We start from the raw sequence: 20,704 nt of genomic DNA on the forward strand, positions 1-20,704 counted from the left end.
TCGGCACAATGAAGTAATTTGCTGCAGGTGGTACCGACAGTAGATGATAAAGTTGGAACTCCTGTGGTCTGACTATTGCATCAGCATGGTAACCACGAGGCAGTCCCTCACATAGATCTCAAAGACAAGGAAAAATGCCACTGTTGAAGTTTGGTGTGTATGCAGTCAAAACAGCTCTCAACAATGTTCAGTAACACTTCTCTTTATTTAAATATGCATAAAGATGAGGTTGATTTAGGATCTAAGATTAATATGCATCATTTCTTCTTCTTTCCGAACTCTACCTTTCAAAACTATCTATAGAATACATGGATACAGAAAAACTAGTACGATAAAGACTATGAAAATTATCTGATATACTGTATTTTTATCTAAAAATGTGTCTCGGGGCACCTGGGTGACTTAGTTGGTTAAGCCTCCAACTCTTGATTTCAGCTGAGGTCGTGATCTCGGGATCATGAGATTGAGCCCCTAAGTGGGCTCAATTGAGCTCCGCTGTGTCTGCCCTTCCCCCTGCCCGTGCATACGCTCACTTTCTCTAAAATAAATAAAATCTTTAAAAAAATAAAGTGTCCAGTATTACAGTACAATAGTGCTTCATATAGAATATAAATTATGACAAATCAATTCAGTTTAGGGAATATCAAATAAAAAATTCACCAAGAAAAAAAAAATTTCCATCATTAACCCCTAGCTGAAAATAAAAATTAAATAGTAACTATTACCACTAGAGCCGGTGTAAAAAAAATATCACTAATGCGGACATTCAGCACAATAAATAGTCCAACAAGTAAAAAATGATTCTATATTTCACATAGAAAACAAAAGTGAGCCTGAAATCATAATATGGAAGAAAATGTCCTTTAGCCATTACAAAATTTGAAAAAGAGAAATGTAAAATAAAACCCAGCGCTGGGTGTTATATGCAACTGGTAAATTGTTGAACACTAAACAACAACAACAAAAATCAACGATAAAAAACAAAAGCCATTCAAATGAAGTTTAACTGAGCCCTTCACGGGTTCTTTGTGCGGTGCTAGGAGCACTGTGTATTTGCACTGGCTTCAAAAGGCAAAAACACATTACACACAGGAAATAATTAAAGAAAAATTTTACAGTAAATTATATAGAACAAATTCCAGGTTGATTGAAGAATTAGGGTGGTTTCAAGAAATCAGAGATGGCATACAGGAAAAAAGCAAAGCAGGTTTTAAAAAAGGGAGTTAAAGGCTTTCCAGATAGGGAAAAAGTTTGATGAAACTCGTGAGGTTGGAGCCCCACGCAGGCAATCCGCTGCACACGGTTAAGTGATTCAGTCAGACTGGGAAGGATGAGCGCTTGGTCTGAGGATAAAGGCCGAAGGATGAGGGCTGAAACTCCGTGATAGCGTTTAGATGAAACAATTAGATAGATGTAGTAGGTTCTGCGATAGAGAGGTGAAGACGGTGTTGGTATTGTACAGTAGGCTACTTACATTAGTATAAAGATCACACTGATGTGGAAGGAGCTATTGCAATAATAAAAGAATGAATTTGTTTCCCTATTAATTAAGGTATTGACCAGGAAAAGCAGAGCCGAAGAGAAAGTAAAGAGATATGATGGCCTGGAAATCAGAAACAGGAGTAACAACTGCTTAGAAATAAAGGAGAGGAAATAATCAAAGGTGATTTCATGATAATCTGTCTAGTGTCTAAAAGGTAGTTCCGTTGACAGAAATGGAAAAGCTGGATAAAACAGCATACTTTACAGATAGTGAATTTAAAAACTTTGAAATGAAAGTGGAGAGATTAAGTGAATTGTCTTTACAACTGATAAGTATTAATAAAGCACTTGATAGACTTCAAATTGTCTTTAAGGCAAAGAAAGAAATCTTTAAACCCTGAAATCATTAAGATGTGCATAACACTAACATTTTATGGGTCTATGTTAGACTGAATAACAGCAATAGAAATATTCTGGCATGAGCAAATGCTAATTTGTTCAAGTCTGATAGCCCACCTATTTCTAAAACGATGCAGTGAGATCTGTTAACATAATATAAAATGAGAGGAAGAGGAGCTAAAGCAGCATTCTATAACAGAAAATATAATGCAAGCCATAAATGCAAGCCACACATACAATCTTACATTTTCTAATAGCCACATTAAGGAAGTAAAAGAAAACAGGTAAGACTAACTTATAAAGTTACATCAGCGGATATATTTAAAATATTTTTAGTATGTAACCAAAGACATCATTATCACTTAGATACTAATATATTTTTGGTACTATGGCTTTGAAATCTAGTCTGCCTTTTACACTTACAGCATATCTTGATTCACACCAGTCACATTTTAAATTCTCAGTTGATACATGTGGCTACCAGTTTGGACAGTACAAATACAGGGGTCTTTGCAGAAATTCTGTCAACAAAGGCACAAGGATCAAAGCAAAGTTGCAAACATGGGTTCAACATAAAATTTAAGTGCAAAGTAGACATGAGTAAAAATGAGTAACCATGATAGAATTCTGTCACATAAATGAAGAAAAATAACTCTGGTTTAGGTTTTAAAGGGTCACCAGAGAAAAGGCATTTCTTTTTTTTTTTCTTTTTAAAGATTTTATTTATTTATTTGACAGAGACAGCCATCAAGAGAGGGAACACAAGCAGGGGGAGTGGGAGAGGAAGAAGCAGGCTCCCAGCAGAGGAGCCTGATGTGGGGCTCAGTCCCATAACGCCAGGATCACGCCCTGAGCCAAAGGCAGATGCTTTACGACTGAGCCACCCAGGCGCCCCAAGAAAAGGCATTTCTTAAAGGAAAGACAAACTTAATGTTTTCTTCAGTTTGTATTAGATACAATAAACAGCAAGATTGTAGCATTTAAATGGTTCATTGGGAAGAAAGAGAAAACAAAAGCTAGGAAGGAACAAGAGACAGCAACAGGAATGGCAGATAAGAAAGACCAAGATCAGCTAGAAATAAGGAAAACAGAGATGATGTGTGAGAAAGTGGAGCCCAATGATCATTAAATTCTTCTCCCTTTAAAAATAACTCAAATGGAAGAATATTTTTTTAAAAAGTGTATATAACTGGAAAACGGATCAAAGACCTAAAAGTAAATGCTGAAATTAGAAACCTCTCAGAGGGAAACAGGGTGTACAACTTTGTGACACTGGATTAGACAATGGTTTCTTAAATATGACACCAAGAGCACAAGCAACAAAATTAAAAATAGATAGAATTTAACAAAAATACAAATGTTTGTGCATCAAAGGACACGATCAAGAAATGGAAAGATGACCCACAGAATGGGAGAAAATATCTGCAATTCATATATTTGATAATTTCCAATTCATATTTTGGATATCCAGTAAATGTATTTAAAAACTCTTACAACTCAACAACAACAAAAAAACTAAGAAACCAATTCAAAAATGGCTTGAGGATTTGAATAGACATTACCCCCCAAAAGATACAAATGTCCAGTAAGTAAATTTAAAGATGATCAATTATTAGCAATTAGTGCAATAAAAATCCAAATAACAACGAGTTAATACTTCACATCCACTAGGATAGCTGCGATATTTTAAGAAAATAACAAATGTGGGAAAGGATGTGGAGAAATTGCACCCCCTCTTACCCTGCTAGTGGGAGTAGAACATAGTTCAGCCACCGTGAAAAACAGTGTGTCAGTTCCTCAAAAGTTAAACAGAATTACCATAGGACCCAGGATTTCACTCACTCCTACGTATATACCCAAGAGCATAATGTAGGTTAACATAAAAGCTTGCACATGAATGTTCATTGCAGCATTACTCATAAAAGCCAAAGAGTGAAAACCAAGTGTCCATCAACTAATGAATGGATAAACAAAACAAAATATAGTATATTCAAAGACGGAATATTATTCAGCCATAAAAAGAAATGAAGTACTGATACATGAACCTTGCAGACATTATGCAGACACACTGAAGGCCACACAGTCTATGATTTCATTAATATCAAATATCCACAGTAGGCAAATCCATAGAGACACAAAAGAGTTATAAGTGGTTGCCAGGGGTTGGAGGGAGCAGAGAATGGGGAGTGATTGCTTAATTACTACAGGATTTCTTTGAGTTGATGAAAATATTCTGGAATTAGAAAGTAGTGATGGTGTCATAGCATCATGAATATACCAAAACGCACTGAATTATATACTTTGAAATGGGTAAAATGGTAAATTTCATGTCATATGAATTTTATCTCAATAAAAACACAAAAACAAAAAAAACAAGTGTGCAACAAATAACTCAGAACTTGTGAAGAAAAATAATTTGCCACGTCTTGGTGAATAAATATAAACAGGCTACGCAATTGTTTAAATTAGAAGAGAGAAATAAAAGTGAACACAGTGAGAATGACCTATAGCTAAGTTGAAATGCAGATGAAACAAAACAATATACAAGAAATATGAGATAGTCTAGTTTGGAAATTATGAATGAAGAGTCCAAGGAGCTTAGGTAAAAGCTATTAACAGTCAGGCCATATTTCAGGAAGTGGTTTAGGGCCCCTGGACAGCTCCAGAACATTATCTCCGAATCAGACTCTCCCAAAGGGCTTGAAAAATGTAGTCTCTTGGGCTCTCTGTCAGGACAACAGAGTCAGAACCCGGTAGGTGCGGACAGAATCCGAACGGCCAACAACTTCCCTCAAAAGGATTTTTATGCATCTTTCAAGTGAAAATCACATAGGAAGACAAGAACTCAAGACAAATGTCTGTATTTTTCCTTTTCCCAACATTTTCTACAGACTATATTAGGTCAGAATGATTATCAAGTGCATCCTCAGTAGGTCAAAAAAGGTTTTAAAAGGCAGCATCCTAACTGCTTGGAAATTGGTATTTGGCTTTGGTTGGGGAAAGAAGGTAAGTGGCAAAGGACAGCTGTGACCTAGTTGAATCTTTTCTCCTTCTCTCCCCCCCAAAAGGTAACCCCAAGTGCAGGCATTCTGTTTCACCCCATCCTAAGATTGGCTCTGGTCAGAAAAAAAAAGAAACTCACAAATTTTCATAATTTAAAATGGTTGAACATCATGTGTCCAAGGATGATACCTCTCATCTATGCATGAGACTAAAAAGTCCTAATCTCCTACTTTATAGCAATGATTAAGAGAAAATTGATTCAAAACAGTTTGGAAATGTGGATGGGGAGGGAGAGAGAGAGAGAACTGATGATTTAATAAACCTGGACTCACGAAAGAGCTAGACTGTCACCAATTGGGTGACCTGGACCTTATTTAACTTCTTTGGGCCCCAGTGCCCTCATCTCTGCAACGAGACAATAATATCTACCCTATAGTTTGTTGTGGGGACTAAATGAGTTGCTAGACATGTATGTTTCCAATAGTTAAAAGTTAAAGTCTTTTTGTAAATCAATATAGTCCCAAAAGGCTGCATTGTCTAAACCTTACAGTTTATAAGCCTTAAAGAAGGTATTATGAAATTAGAATAGAAAACCTCCCAAATCTAAATTGAGAAGTTCTAAAAAGTCACATTCCAAATATCTTGTTTTATTTGGCAGAATTCTTTGACTGCCCCCCCAAACTTTCAAAACCCAGATGGAGGAATTATCAATAATAAAGGGAAGGGTAATCTACCTCTCAAATTCCTTCTCTTGCATCTCCAAGTTCTTGATAATAATTGGTTATAATTTGTAGACCTTGATTATTTATCATTGTTAATTCACAACTGGATACCCACAATTCTGTGCTTCCATTATTGAAAAAAAATCACAAAGACTTTATTGCCAAATTAAAAAAATACTGTTGTCTACCTATACATCCATTGAGTCCTAGGTTTCAAAAAATGATTAGTGTCTGAATTCCTTTTTACCATCCTTTACAGAAAAAGAGTATAAAACAAAGTAAAAATTTCTTAAAGACAACCTTTTTCAGATCTATGAAAAGTTAACAGTCTCCATTTCAGCAGCCACCTTCACCAACGAGAAGGTGAGTTTTTACTGACAGAACAGGAAATCTAATGTTTATTTATTGCAAGTCCTGGCAAAAAATATTTTCCTGAAGAGAACATTTTTAACATGAGATTGATACTTTTTATTGAAACATCCACTTTATACTTCAAAAATTGGATTTATAGTATAAAACCATTATCTAATTGGTTCCTCCAACTCTTTTTTGAGGATCTCTGGTACCAAGTTAATCAAGTTTATAAAAGTCCAAAGGCAATTTTTAGGAAATTGTGACTAACGGTATTCCCACAATTCTGACCCAATTATCAGGTTTATGGCATTATGGAATGATAATCCACTTTGTAATAGTCAATGATATTAGCTCCAGAATTCTTCATAATCTAATGCAATATTGTGATTTAAAATAATTTTAATTTGTATGATGCTATTAAAGTTTAGATTAAGGGAACAAAAACACAGTAACATATTATGAAGTATTGACTGATTGAAGTTTTACTAGCAACTGACCAGAAGAAGAGCTGGGTATGTCATGGTGCAGGGATGTCTATGGCCCAGTTTCCTTTACCTGAGGCAGGCCCCTTGTTCTTTACACTAGTATTATATTTGTTTCCATAGAGGGGAGGTCATTTAATTAGTTTTTTTCTCTTTACATTTATGTACTGTTACTTTATACTTGTAGGTCAGGCTGTCACTGTAATAGATAAAATTATTATGACACATGGAAAATTATTTATTTTGATATTTATTGAGTGCTTGTTACACTGGAGGGATTATGTTAACCTTTTTAAAAATAATTTTTTAAGTTGATCAAAGTTAGGAATTAACATTTATTTATATAAAATTTTATATTTGGAAGTTGACATCAAACATGATAACATGTCATGAAAAAGAGGCCACACCGGGAAAAGGGAAAGGCAACATATTTTACATGTGTTTGCTATTTGATAATGGCTGACATAAATAGTTTAAAATCATTGTTGGGTTTATTATTTTTAATGGCATGAGAGATAACTGCTCAAAATATCTTTATTTTCTTGTTTCAACAACAAATGGCAATATATTTTGGTATATGAGGCCTAGCGCATGAGCTTCAGATCCGATTAAGTATATCAAGTTTACACAAAGCCAAATGTATGAAAGGGGATCTTTTAAAAAAAACTTTATTTGAGAAAGGAAGAGACTTATAACAGAAGGCAAGAAGGAAACATACAAACAATATATTTACAACACAAAACAAGAGATCACCTTCAAGGGTGTAAATTATAATAAATACAGTAGATTTGAAAAGAGACATTTATCAATTAATTCTAAGATGAATTAAGTCCAGCTTTCTTTTTCACTGGTTCCAGGTAGTTTCTTGATTAAATTCAAAGACTATCAAATTCAAACAATTAATGTCCACCAACTGTACTGATGAAGCTCTCTCAAATGACATTATAAAAAATAGTTTTTTTTTTGTTTGTGATTACATATCTTTGAAGTAATATTATACAAAAGTCTGCTCAGCCACATGTTCCTCCCCAAATAAAATGTATTTTAAAAGATGCACTATCCCTTTTTATGAGATTGAAAAAGACTTTAAAGAAAATGAATATTTATGAGATGGAAAAAATATACAATTTTATCTTAGGAATGCCATATTTTTAATGCAAAACAACTGACAAAAAGTCATTTTAATCTTAAGGAATATACTAACCAAAATATAGTGGTAATAGGAAAAGTTGCCTATTATAGCTATTTGTCAAATTATCAGAAGGACGTTCATTATATGGAAAAGTTTTAAACTTTCTAAACTTCTAGTTATGTTAATTTAATTTGAATGGAGACTTTTTAAAAAAGGATAATGTATCTTTAGCAGTGACCTTTTTTTAAGAAATATTTTTAAATGTCACAGCAAAATGTAAACAACACGTGCCAATAACATATACAGTTGTTACAATGTCTACATTTGGCAAAATCGCTCTATCTCCTTTGAAACAGGATACTACACCTTAAAATACCTTGGATTTAGAAATATAAATATTTTAATAGAAAAAAACCTCACAAAGATTCTAGGTCAATTTGGATTATCCATATTAAAGGGGTCTTAATACAACGAATCTTTAACTAGCTTAACAAAAGTAAACCTATAAAACAAGGTAAACATATCAAAAGGGAGTATGAAGGAAATGTTCCAGTGAAAAGCTTCCTTAACAATTTCCCTACTTGCGGTGTTATTTTCTTAGACAATAAATCAATTCATAGAGTGCCCTTTAAAAACAGAAAGAGTAAAACACTATCCTCCGTTTTTTTTCCCCCTACATTCCTCATTACATGAATCACTTGGACTTCCTGTTTCCACAAGGCATTTCCTGTTCAGCCTCATAGAATCAGTTTTCTGTAGGAGAACAGCAGGAACCTGACAAAGAACGGACTTAAATAAACAGAGTCTTCTGTTGCCTTCAAAGTTGTTTGTATTTCATAGCATCAAAGGACACAGTCCTTCTGAAGGTGCATTATATACAAGCAGATTCTGTTGTTAAGCCTAACTTTCCTAAGTTTTTATTTGCCAAAATGGTATGGTATATGCCGAGTCATTATGGAATTCTACCTAAGAGATCCTAGTGATGATTATAAAATATGATACACCTTCTTCTTCTCAACATGACTGTGACTTCGTATCAGATAATCATCATACCATTACTGTGTTTTCTATGATTGTAGATACAATATAGTATCTGATTGGACCATAATGCTGCACATTACTTCTGGCCGATAACTGCATCGGCTTCATTTGATCTTTTTCGATAGACAATGTCATCAAATAACACAAGATAAAAGTAAAATGAGCAGTGCTAGGTGAGACATAATGTAATATTTAAAATAGTGCTGTACTTTGCAATCTATATATTTAAAACCACCTCTATTCCTAGTATTTTCAATTGCAATCTATACAATAACCTAAGGACTATTGGCGTGGTAACCAGAACATTTAACTTAACAAAAAAGAGAGAGGAAGGAAGGGGCAGACTACCTTTAACAGTGTTCAAGACTGTAGTATGATACATTATATACAACAATGTGAAAATTGAATTCTACATATCAAAAAAAAATCAAGAACTAATAGAATGTTTCATTGATCAGACTGGGTGACTATATCCAGCAGTCACTGATCTCAACAAACTAAAAACAACAGTGAGTTCGTTTTCCTTAGAAGTAATTGGTGTGGCAGGCTTTGGGATGAATTTAAAGCCTATTAATTACTTGCATACTTATGCAGTATAATTTTAGTGTAACAAGTATTTCCTTACCAGTGGAGTTTCAATGAAACCTTGATATCTATATAGAAATCAGTATATAGAGAAATCTCTATATAGATATATCTGCATTAAGTAGAATCCTTAAACACTAAAATCAAATCATTCAGAAATATAAACAGATAGGAAATAATATCCATTTACTAAAACCGGCAATGCATTTCATATTCAGATAATGACTTTAATTACAAATCCTGGAGCTAAATCTTTGCCTATTACCTGTTGCATAAAAGCAGCCTGCTCCCCAGATTCCATTTCCTGGATCTGAGCATCTTCATCACTGTCCACTGGTTCCTCCTTGACCTTCACAGCCCCAACTTGTCCCAGTGTGTCATCCACACAAGCACTGCTGTCGCTCCTAGTGCTGTTGCCACTAGAGGGCGCTCTGTCTTCCTGCATCGCCTGGTCCCCCTGAAGCTCTTCCTCCGCTTCCTCGAGGTGACTGCCTGGTTGCTTCAGTTGTTCAATAGATTTCGAAAGCAGCTAGAAGAGAGTGTTCAGGGGTTCAAAATTCAATAGTTCTTGGTGGTAACAGAGAAGCAAAATACACTTTTACTTCTAACGACTCTACTTCAGTATAGTTTGGTTTCTAGTTTCTGCGTATCAATTGCAGAACGAATTTGTATGCAACAAACTTCCTCGGTGATCCTAAATCTGAAGCTGACCCATCGCTGCCATATTGCGTAGCTGTGGTAGGCAGACGATGAGGTCTTTAAGTGCTTCTTTTTTCATGGATTACTCTTTAACACTTAGAAAATGGTGGGGGAAAGGCAAATAGGCTTTTTCAATGGGAACCATGAAACTTTTACAAGTAGAGTTTGTACTGAGACAATGCAATCCAAATACACCTGAGAATATTTTTCTCAAAAGAGAAAATGTAATGGGATTAATGGAAAGGTAATGAAAAACTTCCACAATCTCATTTTTTTGACAAACGTCAACCACTAAAAAATATGAGCACAAATGCTAAGGCGTCTGTCTAATTTTCCCATACCTAAATGGTCAAATGATAAACATCTTCTTATATATACTGGTAAAACATGGAAATATTGATTTTGAAATCCTAAACTTTAAAAAGATGTGGGATTTAAAAAAAAGTCATAGCACTAAAAATGTTTTATGAATATATCCAAATTAAATAATAGGAAATAAGCAATTATTTTTAATTGGAAAATTATTATTTAAGCCTTTTCCTTATTTTATAAATTAAACTGTACTTTATCTTGAGAAGTACATGAATTAACTCCTCAATGATTTAAAAAAAAAAAGTGAGAACAGACCTAACTTAAACAATAGCAAAAGATGATTTCAGGTCACAGTAGGTCTCTTGTTTTGATTCACAATGACCCCAGTGACTGATCATCTGCAGATCTTGAACTGTGGTTTCAAGAGTGAATGGAGTTTTCTGTTAAGTCAGTGCCCATGTAAGCAACATGCCAAATACTCTTAATGAGCAGCACACTTAGAATACAACTGCTAAACTCATGAACACCGATTTCTCTTGGTACAGTTGAAGCTTACCTTCCCCAGGCACCTAACTATGTTTTTAACATTAAACACATGCTTCGAATTAGAATACCTAAGTACTCCAACTCCGAAGGGTGTCTTACCCTCTTTAGGCTTTAGACTTTCCTCCAGGTCATATAACCTCAGATGGTCATATAACAGTCATTTCACTGTCGGTAAAATTATTGGGTTTTTTGGTTCATTTGTGCAACAAATATTTATTGAGTGCCAACTGTGTTCAAGACATCATGCTAAGCATTGGGAAACGAGCCATCCCCTCGCCCTCATAGAGCTTATAGTTTTGTGTGTTAGAAAAGAATCAAAAAGATAAACAAATTTATTCTTATTTTCGAGTATGGTAAACGAAATGGGAAGAAGCACTGGGTGTTTAAGAGAACACAGTAGTTGGCACAGTAGCGGAACTGTGGGGGTGCTATGTTTAGGCTGAGACAAGAAAGAGGAAGGACAGAAAAGGAGGAGTCATTAGTTACATGTGTGTGAGGGTTTGAAATAAGGGTAGAGAGCATTTCTGGCTGAAGGCACAGTACGTGCGCTGGAAAAGGAGTCCAGTGCATTGGAGCAAATGAAAGGCCAGTGGGGTTTGAGCACAGGAAGGTGGGGAGAGTCCTGGAAGAGGATGTTGGAGAGAGTGACACAGTTTATAATATGTTCGGGTTGAGAATAAGATTCTAGAGAAATAAAATATGATTCAGGATAGAGCCACAAATAAAATGTAAACATCACCAATCTGAAGTTAGACATAATCAAGCTAAGGGAATATATACCAATCAAAATTTATGTCAAAATGAAGAAGGCAAATTTAAATATTAATTTCCTTCGTGCTTACAATCTAACATCTATTGTTCCTGGGCTGTCAGCGTAAGAACAATCATCTCATCGTGATTTAAATGTCTCTACGTACTTCTTAGGAAACTACTTGCAGGACTTTTGTATCAATGCTAATTAGCTCTTCATAACATAAATACATAATACCTTGCACACTGCTGAGATGTTAAAGAAAAGAGACAATGTAATATTCCTGAACTTTGACTATACAGCCTTAGGGTCCCATTTAATTGGCTATTAGAAAAAGAACATGTGACACCATAGAAAATAGGCAGGATTTTAATGGGAAAGTCCCAGTTTGAGCTGGGATACCAGGGATAAGGAGTTTGGGTGACAAGTATCCACCCATTCTTCAGAGAGAGAGCTCATCAGTCAACCCTTTCCTCTGTTGCTCACTTCAGACGTGACGTACGAGAGCAGGACAGAGATTCTTGTGGGAAGAAGAGCTCGATCCAAGGAGAGGTATCAGTCAGGTGAAGGAGGCTGCAGGAGCCCCTGGGCGGGACCATCCGCAAGCGCACTGCTGCAGTTCATCTTCTGGACGGATGCTTGGCGAGCTGTAGAACTTTCCCTCTCGCTAGCAAAGCTTAGCTGGAAAAATTCACGGGAGCTAGCACATCAGAGCTGGTGGGCCAAGGACACGTATGAGTCAAGCAGACACCTCTGGGAGGTGTTCAAAAGTTCATGTACATAAGAGCCTCTGTGTGGAAGAGAGAAGAAAACCATATGGGATGTGTTGCCATGAGACAGGAACTGAGGGTCCTGAAAGGCCCCTCATTCATGAAAGGTCCACCAGGAAGCACATGACCACTGTCCAGGAAATGTCACATCAAAAGTCCCTGCTTACTGCCGAGTGACTCTGCAACTTCCCTAGCTTCTGGATGTTTGACTATGGGGACTATTTAATAACCAAGAGGAAACTGCACATACTGCCTGCTAAGTACAAGGGAAGTCTATTGCTATTCCTCTCTTTCCCAGTCCCAGTCCCATGGCCCCTCAGTACCTTGACTTCCTCACATCCAATGGTCTTTCACTCTGCTCTATCTCAGCACCCACTGCTGGGATCATACCTTAGCTCTGGTCTTTATTGATAGCTGTACACTTTCCTAAATTGGTTTCAAACATGACTTCTTTCTGGCTAATTCTCATAATATTCTGACCCCAACCACTCCCCAGCTCTGGAGGGTCCTCTAAGTGACTGAGCCTAACACATTCTCGCTGCCCACCAGTCCCCCTCATCCCCCCACCCCATTTCCCTCCTTGCTGGACTAGGTTCCATTTGCCAGAATTAAAAATCACTACTTTCGGGCGCCTGGGTGGCTCAGTGGGTTACACGTCTGACTCTTGATTTCAGTTCAGATCATGACCTCAGGGTCCTGGGACTAAGCCCCACATCGGGCTCCACCCTTAGCAGGGAGTCTGCTTGAGACTCTCTCTCTCCCTCTGCCCCTCCCCCTCCACTCTCTCTCAAATAAATGAAGAAGTCTTTTTTTTTTTTTTTTTAATCACTCCCTTCCATTTTCTTCAACTCCCCTGCCCTTTTCAATATGGGTTTTACTGGAAAAGTAAGACTTCCAACCTTGGTTAATACTACATCTCTGCCAAACCCAAGCAGCTAAATAAGCTAGGAAACAAACAAACGGATTACAATCATGCTGATGTTTCTTTTCAGATTCATGAGCAAAACCCTCAAAGGGCCCTCAGCGCTGCCTGGCAATGCTACCACATTTCTCTCCTTCATTCGCTCCCACTCTTTCACAATGACAATTTCAAACTACCTCCTCTCTCCTCAAACCTCTAAAATCCAGACCTTTTTTTCACTCCCTGCTGATACCTGTGCTTATAATTGCACTGAGAAATAGAAGCCTCCGAAGAGAAACTCAGCATCCTGCTACCATCGCATTTACCAAGCTGTCCCGTTCACCCTTCCTCCCGTTCTTCGGAAAGCCATGTCTACACTCTTATCTCAGGCAATTACTCGGCTTAGGGTCTGGATCCTATCCACTCCTGCAATGATCCACTCTGTCCTCCAACACACATTTCCCCTCTCTGCTGGAATATTCTTATTTGTGCATTTTCAAAATGATAATCCATCTTAAATAAAACCTCCCTTGCTCCCCCCACCAACACCATTATGTACGTCCTTTCACAGCAAACTCCTTGAATTATTTCTCCTTACTGTCTTCATTTCTCTTTTCCCATTCTCTTTAGAATTCATGCCAAAAAGGCTTTCATCCACACTATTTGACCGAAGTCTCCCCTGTTAAAGTCAGTAATGACTGCATTCGTGCCAAATCCAGTGGCAATTTAATTAGGGTATCGGTTAGTGTCAGTGAAGGAAGCACCTCATAAAGGGCATCAAGACACAATCATAGCATCTTTGAAAGTAAGAGAACGATATCACTACAGCTAAAGACCAGACAAACTGTGTGCTAATTTCCTGGAATATAATTTCCCATAGATAGCAAGTATGTCCAAGAAAATCTCTCATAGTGACCAGATGCTGATAGTTCACAGAATTTATCATATGTACATTTTAACAAAAAACCTTCGGAAGTCTGACCTGTTAATGTATTTCTGAGGTCACAGATGTACCCAGAAATCTCATCGTTTAGTCCATGAATCACCTTTGGTTAGTACTGACAACCTCACTGACACAGATACGTCTGTAACAATTTTCAGTGTGCAATAAAGAAACAGTGCCGTTTGTTCTAGTCAGTTCCTTTGGCTTCGTCTATACTTGTGATGTACTAAAGGAAACACGAGGGAGAAAAGTGCCAGAATGAATAACACTATGATAACTGGGCAAGACCAGCCAAATGGCAAAATGGTCTTCCAAGGGCAGAATTCCTTGATGGTTTATAAAAGAAATGTTTCTTGACACAAGGCAGTAACTTACGAGTGGAGATCATATACATATAAAATGTAGTCATTGGAAAATTTCTAATAACATTCTTCAAACCTTTATTTTATAAAAAGGAATTTCATGTCCAAGAGAAGCTGAGCCATCTCCAAAAAAAAAAAAAAGAGTAGAAACCTAGAATTTTTTTTATACCCTTCCAGTTTGCATTCTACTCTGAAACAACTACGTTCTGATGACAACTGAATTAATATAAGTAATTACAATGTCTCCCTGAGCTCCAAACTTGCATATTCAGCTGTTTCCTTAACATCTGCCCTTAGATCTTGAATACCTAATAGGTATCATAAACTTTAAACAGCTCGAAGAAAACCTTTATTTTCCTCCTGCTCACCTAATTTTCTCATCTGAGGGAACAGCAATACCCAATTCCACGAGTCAGAAATCTAGGATTTGTCCTTGTTTCTCTCTCACTCATCTTTTTGCTAAATACCCGAGAGCTTAATTGATGCTTAGTAACAGGGCTTTGACACTTTTCTTCCCTGGTTATGAAGCAAATGACAATGTTGACATGAACAATAACTACCACTTTTTCACCATCTCTGAAATAAAATACGTGCTTTTGTGAAGTTTCACAAAATGGAAAAGTGATAAATGGGATCTCCTGGAGATGGTTTTTCAAAATATAAATGCAGAGAAGGAGTTAACCTACACTTCTTATTCCAGGTATTTGACTAAAGCTGTTTTTGTTTAAGCAGGCAAATTTGCCAGCGTGGAAAAATTAGCAATTAACATCAGCAAGAAAAATCTACAGACCAAAGTCACAGAAAACCTGCCTGCCAGGTTTAACTTATTTTAGATTTTTAAAATAAAAAATCACTTGATGTTTGTAAGTTTCTGGCTATTTATGAAGACATTCAGGACTTCGATCGTGTTGTGTCGTATGTGTTTTTGAACTTCAAATGGGACCATTACAAAGATGGTATGGGCTAACCCTTTTCTAATTTGTACTGTTGCTGAGTGGCCCCAGATGCAGGGAGGAGCTGTCTGCTTACTCTCAGTGGGGTAGCAGAGTCTCTCTTTGGTTGAACATCTGGAGGTGATCCCCCAGCAAAGCTGAGCTGTTGCCTTGCTGGCTACAAAACACAAGACAAAACATCTGTGTGACAGATAAATGTGCGAGCCTATGTGAATCTCAGCCGAGGGTCCATCTGTAAAACACACCGTGTGTCATTCGTCTGACACCAGGTGAGTTACTTTGGTGGGGAACCCAACTGAGAGGAAGATGATGGTTGCACTTCTCCTTCTCCTTCCCTTTCATCTGTGCTCTTCCTCATCTGTCAGTGTTCCTCCGTATTCTCCCTGCTACTGACTGCACGGTGATCGTGCTAAGCCCAAAGAATGGTGCGGGCAATCTCTGACCATTCTGGGTTTGTAACACACACACTCCTCCCACTCACCCTGACATTCTATAGACCAGATATGATAATTTATCGAAATTTCTAACACCTTTAAGTGTTACAATTCTGTTCTTCTCAATCCCTGCTAGGCTCATAATTATGGCAAATCTATAATTTAGATATTTTATATTCCATGTTAAATATCACATATTCTACTGGCAAATGATGTAAAATTCATGAAATAATATTTAAAGGTCGTGCTGCTAACCTGTACACATGAGCACATTAAGCTCGTCTCTGCCTAAGTTACACTGTTTGACAAAGTCTGGAGTCAACATAAGCCTAAGTGCTATCAGATAAAGTATCTTTAAATTCCATATTTAAAATTTTTCTCAAGGAGATCTTTCATGTCCCCACAAATACCTTCAGATTTGGAATGGCAACCAAGAGCAAGAGCGAATAAGGAGTAAATCTGTTTCTGATGGACATCTGGTTTTCTGAAATTGTCAACAACCCATTAAGCACAAGTGTTTGAATGTGATTATTAAACTATGCAAAGTGACCTTCAACCCAACTCATCACTTTCCTATTTTGCCTCAGATTTGAAGACAGATTTTACTTGGGGAATGGCATAAGTTTTTGTTTTTGTTCTTTTTTTTTTCTTTTAAATAAATGCAAAATTCTTCTTTTGGAAAATGAAACCTTTCCCTTTAGCTCCAAGGAAACTAGATTTTAAAACAATGATAAAATTCTGTCTCAAATCACAAATAGATTAGGTATGTACCAACTGTTCTCAAAAACAACATGCGGAGCATGGAGGGCTTTCCAATGGAGAGGTCTACTTAGAGAACTCCGCCTCAAGCCAAGATACTCCATGCCATTTCGCTTCTGTGCATTTTAGGGAAGTTGCCAGAAGAACTAAAACTAAATAACAAGAGAGAAATATTTTCTAAATATTGGTTCATTACTCATAGTAATTAAAAGTCTAAACTGAAAAATGCCCTTTTTTACCAATATTGAAGAGATAGAAAACTAATCTAGGGACCAAGTGAATTCTTAATAAAAACATGTTTATCTGTATAACTTAAATGATTGTCTAGAACAAGGCCTGCAATTAAAATATCCTTTTTCTGGTTTCAAAACATCCTAATAATTCAATAACTTAAACGAGTGTTAACTTCTGGAAAGGATACTGAAAATTTCCGCCTCCTTAAGTGTTTCTAGTGAGTTTGAGAAAGTTACCCACCTACTCTTTCATTCATTGGGCAATTTTTATTCAGCACTTACTATATGCCACACCCTGAGTAGAGCAGACAGCTAGGCAACCTCTCAGGGGAAGAGGCAGAAAATAAGTAGCTGAAGACTGGAACTTAATGTGGAATGATGGGGAAAGCGGTGAGCATCTATGTCTAATTTGTCTGGGCAGGGAAGGACCCTCAGAAGAGGTGAGGTTTGAGGTAAGAGAGACTCCAATACTAAGATGGAGGCATGAGAAGATCTGGAAGTTGAACATTCCATACAGGACAGTGGCTCACACAATTTCTGGAGATGGAATGACATTCCCCACAGACTGGAGAGGAGGACAGCGTGGCTAGAGGTCAGCAAGTAAGGGAAGGGAGTAGGAGATGAGGTCAGCAATGGGGGCAAGAGTCAGATCATGACAGCCTTATAGGCCACGAAAAGGTGCTTGGATTTTATCCTATGTACAATAAGGAGCAACTGGGGAGTTTTAAGCAATCTCTTGACTGATTTGATTTGTATTTGTAAATGGTTACTCCGGCCGCTATAGAAGATTGGATTGAGGCAGGCAAAAGTAGAAACAGAAAGATAGACTTTCAGAACATAAAATCCCCAGCAAGAGAGTGTAACAAGACTTAACAAGAACACAAATGAGCTACTTTTCCTTCTTTTACAGCACTGTGTTATTTTATGTCTTTTTATTACAGAATAGGATTTTCCCCTGATAATCCCCTTTCCAATCATCAGGTGATAGTACACTTTCTTTCAAAGTTTTCTTTCTTCGATTTTTAAGGGTAATGTACGGAGGCACAGTTAAGGAAAGGCACCCTCTGTGATTCTGGACTGTTCTCAGAAAAGACAAAGCCTCAAAGCCAATGATCTTCAAATCAATTGATTCATAAACATCTCTCTTTTTCCCTATTGATCAACCCTTGCTTTGGTAATCTGGATAGCAGCACAAGCCCTATTTAAAATGGATGACCAAGAGTAAACCCCCGAAAATAATTGCCACATGGAAATGTGGGCCCTAGTATAGCCAGATTTTCAATTTTTCAGAAAAGACAATGCCAGAAATCCGGATTTGTATTTGAAATCTTTCTATTTTTAAAGATTGACCAATAATTGAAATGCTTGCTAAGATATGAGGCAGGCCAACGACAGCAGTTCAGTGGAAAGGATCCAGTACACAGTGTCTCCCTGTAACCTCTGAAAATAATCCCTTATGGCTCTTCTTACTTAAACCTTATAGAGTTTAGATAATTTAGAGCTGATGCCTGCCTGCTCTTAAAATATACCATCCTTCATACTTGTGAGTTGTTTTATGTTCCCTACATGGTCAAAAATCCAACCACTTTGCCAGGGGTTGGAGGTAGGGATAGGGATTGACTACAAAGGAGCAACACAAGGAAAGTTTGGAAGTTGAGGGAACTGTTCTATCTCTTGATTGTGGTAATTACGTGACAATATGCATTTGTCAAAACTCATGGAACTGTACAGCAAAAGGAATACATTTTGCTGTATAAACTATACCTCACTGAATAATTCAATAATTAACCATAATACTGTTCCAAAGAGAAAACAAGGTCTGCTTCATGATGAATACAAAGGCTCAAGCTGGAACGAAATTTAGTGGTTTGGTTTACAACAAAGGAGCCTGATGCAAGATTGAGGCAAGTATGAAATGTGTCTTGGAAATATGTTAGCACTTCCAGACAGCCAACCATTTTTATTAACAGAATAAAGAAAATTAAACTACTAGTGCTACAGAAGAATATAAATACTGCATTAGTGTTCAGCAGTGCTTACTGTGTTCACAAAGCACTTTCAGTGCCTCCTTTCGTGTAATCCTCGCTATAAACCTCTAAAACGTGCAATTAGAGAATTGGATGAGGAGGTTTAATACTTTGTCCAAAGTTGCAAAACTAATAAACATTCTGCAGGACACCATACACTTCTCTCGGAAAGGTTGTCAAGCATTCTAGATGTTGCACTTCATATGAGCTATTCATTATATAGAACTTTCTTTGACTAGAATGATCTGTTTGCAGGTCTAAGGGTCATTCAAGGGAAAGAACATGCCTTCTTTATTTTCATTTTCAGCATGCAGCATAATGGTGGCTAATAAATCTTTGTGGAACACCATCAATGACTCCATGCCAGGAAATTATTTTTTAGACGTGAGTTTTTATTGCTGGTTGATACAACTAAGTTGATAGCAAGAGAATAAAGGTACATTTAGAATATGGGAGCTTAGACCTGGATGCAATTCTGCCTGAAGGAATGGGAATGCTCTAGGACCATGACATTTCAGGGTCACTCTAATCCCTCAGATTTCATAAGTATTTAGAGAAAGGGCAGAAAGATACAGGGGAAGAAAACTAAAATCAGGAATTTATAAGCAACCAAAACCTATAACAAAGAGACGGCCACACATTGGTGGTTTTCATGTCCACAAATCACTTAGCTTTATTAAAAATTCCTTAGTAAGACTTAATTATTTCATCCTGTCAAATGAAACTATTTGTCAAGGTTGAGAAACAACCAAATTATTTAGCTTCCCTCTCCCTTTGAACAGCCTGGAATCAACATCAGTCAAACTATTCACATGGTTTAATTCCCCAGATATTTTTCTTTCCCCTATTTTCTTACCTCATAGTCATGTCCAACTATTGTTTTTCTCATTCAGTAAAAGCGTCTCTGACTAGATTAACAGTGCAGAGTGAAAAGGAAAGGTCGAGGTCCTTCCCTTGGTCTTCGAGTTATGAAAGCAGCACTGGGAACGTTTATGAATGTTACACATTAATCCACTGAAATGGTCATTTAGTTTCTTTTACAAACACAGGATTTCATCACATCTAATAATAAAGCAACAAGCCATTTTCTGTATATTATAAACCATCAACTAGTAATTACGTAGTGAAATGCTCCTATATGAATTCTCTGTGATGATGTAAGCCGGTATGGCAGTAAGTGGTTTTTCTGAAGCTCAGCACATACCTACACGGATGTATTTACATTGGGCTAATCATGTCGAAATAACATCTATTTAAGGGCAAAGTCAAAGTTTCTTCTATAAACCTCTATAGATAGATAAATAATCGAGGGGGCTTTTTACTGTTATAAAATTAGGACTGCCTTGCAGTGCCTGCTCAAGTTTTTGGACATACTATCCATCTAATGGGCAAAATGTAATCCTAAATTGTTGATTAAAGACTCTGCCTGGAAACATACTGTCAAATGGAGAGAGAGAAATTAAATCTGACAACAGTAATGCCTACTTTCCTAAATGAAAGCCCAGTTCAAGTTTCTACTCATCCATTTTTCAAAACTTAAAACAAGGCATTTTCCAACCACCCATAGATGAGATGCCAAATTTGCATTTCAGTTGAACTTGAAGTCAGTAGACTTTCAGCGTCAGGCTCACTCAGAGCTCTTATGAGAAGATGTTTGCCCAATCTAAAAAAAATAACAATTTTACAACATCATGGCCTGGCCGTACGGCACCCACACCGCACTGCTGGAAAGCTTTACAATCCAGTGGATATCTGAATGTCCCACCATCAGATCCATGTAGAGAGGCTTCCAAGTTAGTAACTGGATGGAGGGC

General features: G+C 37.0%; 1 protein-coding gene across 4 annotated transcripts in view; it reads right to left on the minus strand.

Annotated features, from left to right (window-relative positions):
- HDAC9 (histone deacetylase 9) overlaps positions 1 to 20,704 on the minus strand; it is a 684,034-nt gene that overhangs the window by 352,004 nt on the left and 311,326 nt on the right. For 3 of the 4 annotated variants that reach the window (XM_040644216.1, XM_040644218.1, XM_040644217.1), the window contains one exon: positions 7,097 to 9,729. In XM_040644216.1, coding sequence (XP_040500150.1) covers positions 9,415 to 9,729 — 315 coding nt within the window. In that variant the 3' untranslated portion in view covers positions 7,097 to 9,414. Of the gene's footprint in view, positions 1 to 7,096; positions 9,730 to 20,704 lie in introns of those variants that run through there. The other variant, XM_040644215.1, reaches the window with a different exon arrangement.

Source organism: Ursus maritimus, unplaced genomic scaffold (genome assembly GCF_017311325.1).
Source record: "Ursus maritimus isolate PB19 unplaced genomic scaffold, ASM1731132v1 scaffold_3, whole genome shotgun sequence".
Taxonomy (NCBI): domain Eukaryota; kingdom Metazoa; phylum Chordata; class Mammalia; order Carnivora; family Ursidae; genus Ursus; species Ursus maritimus.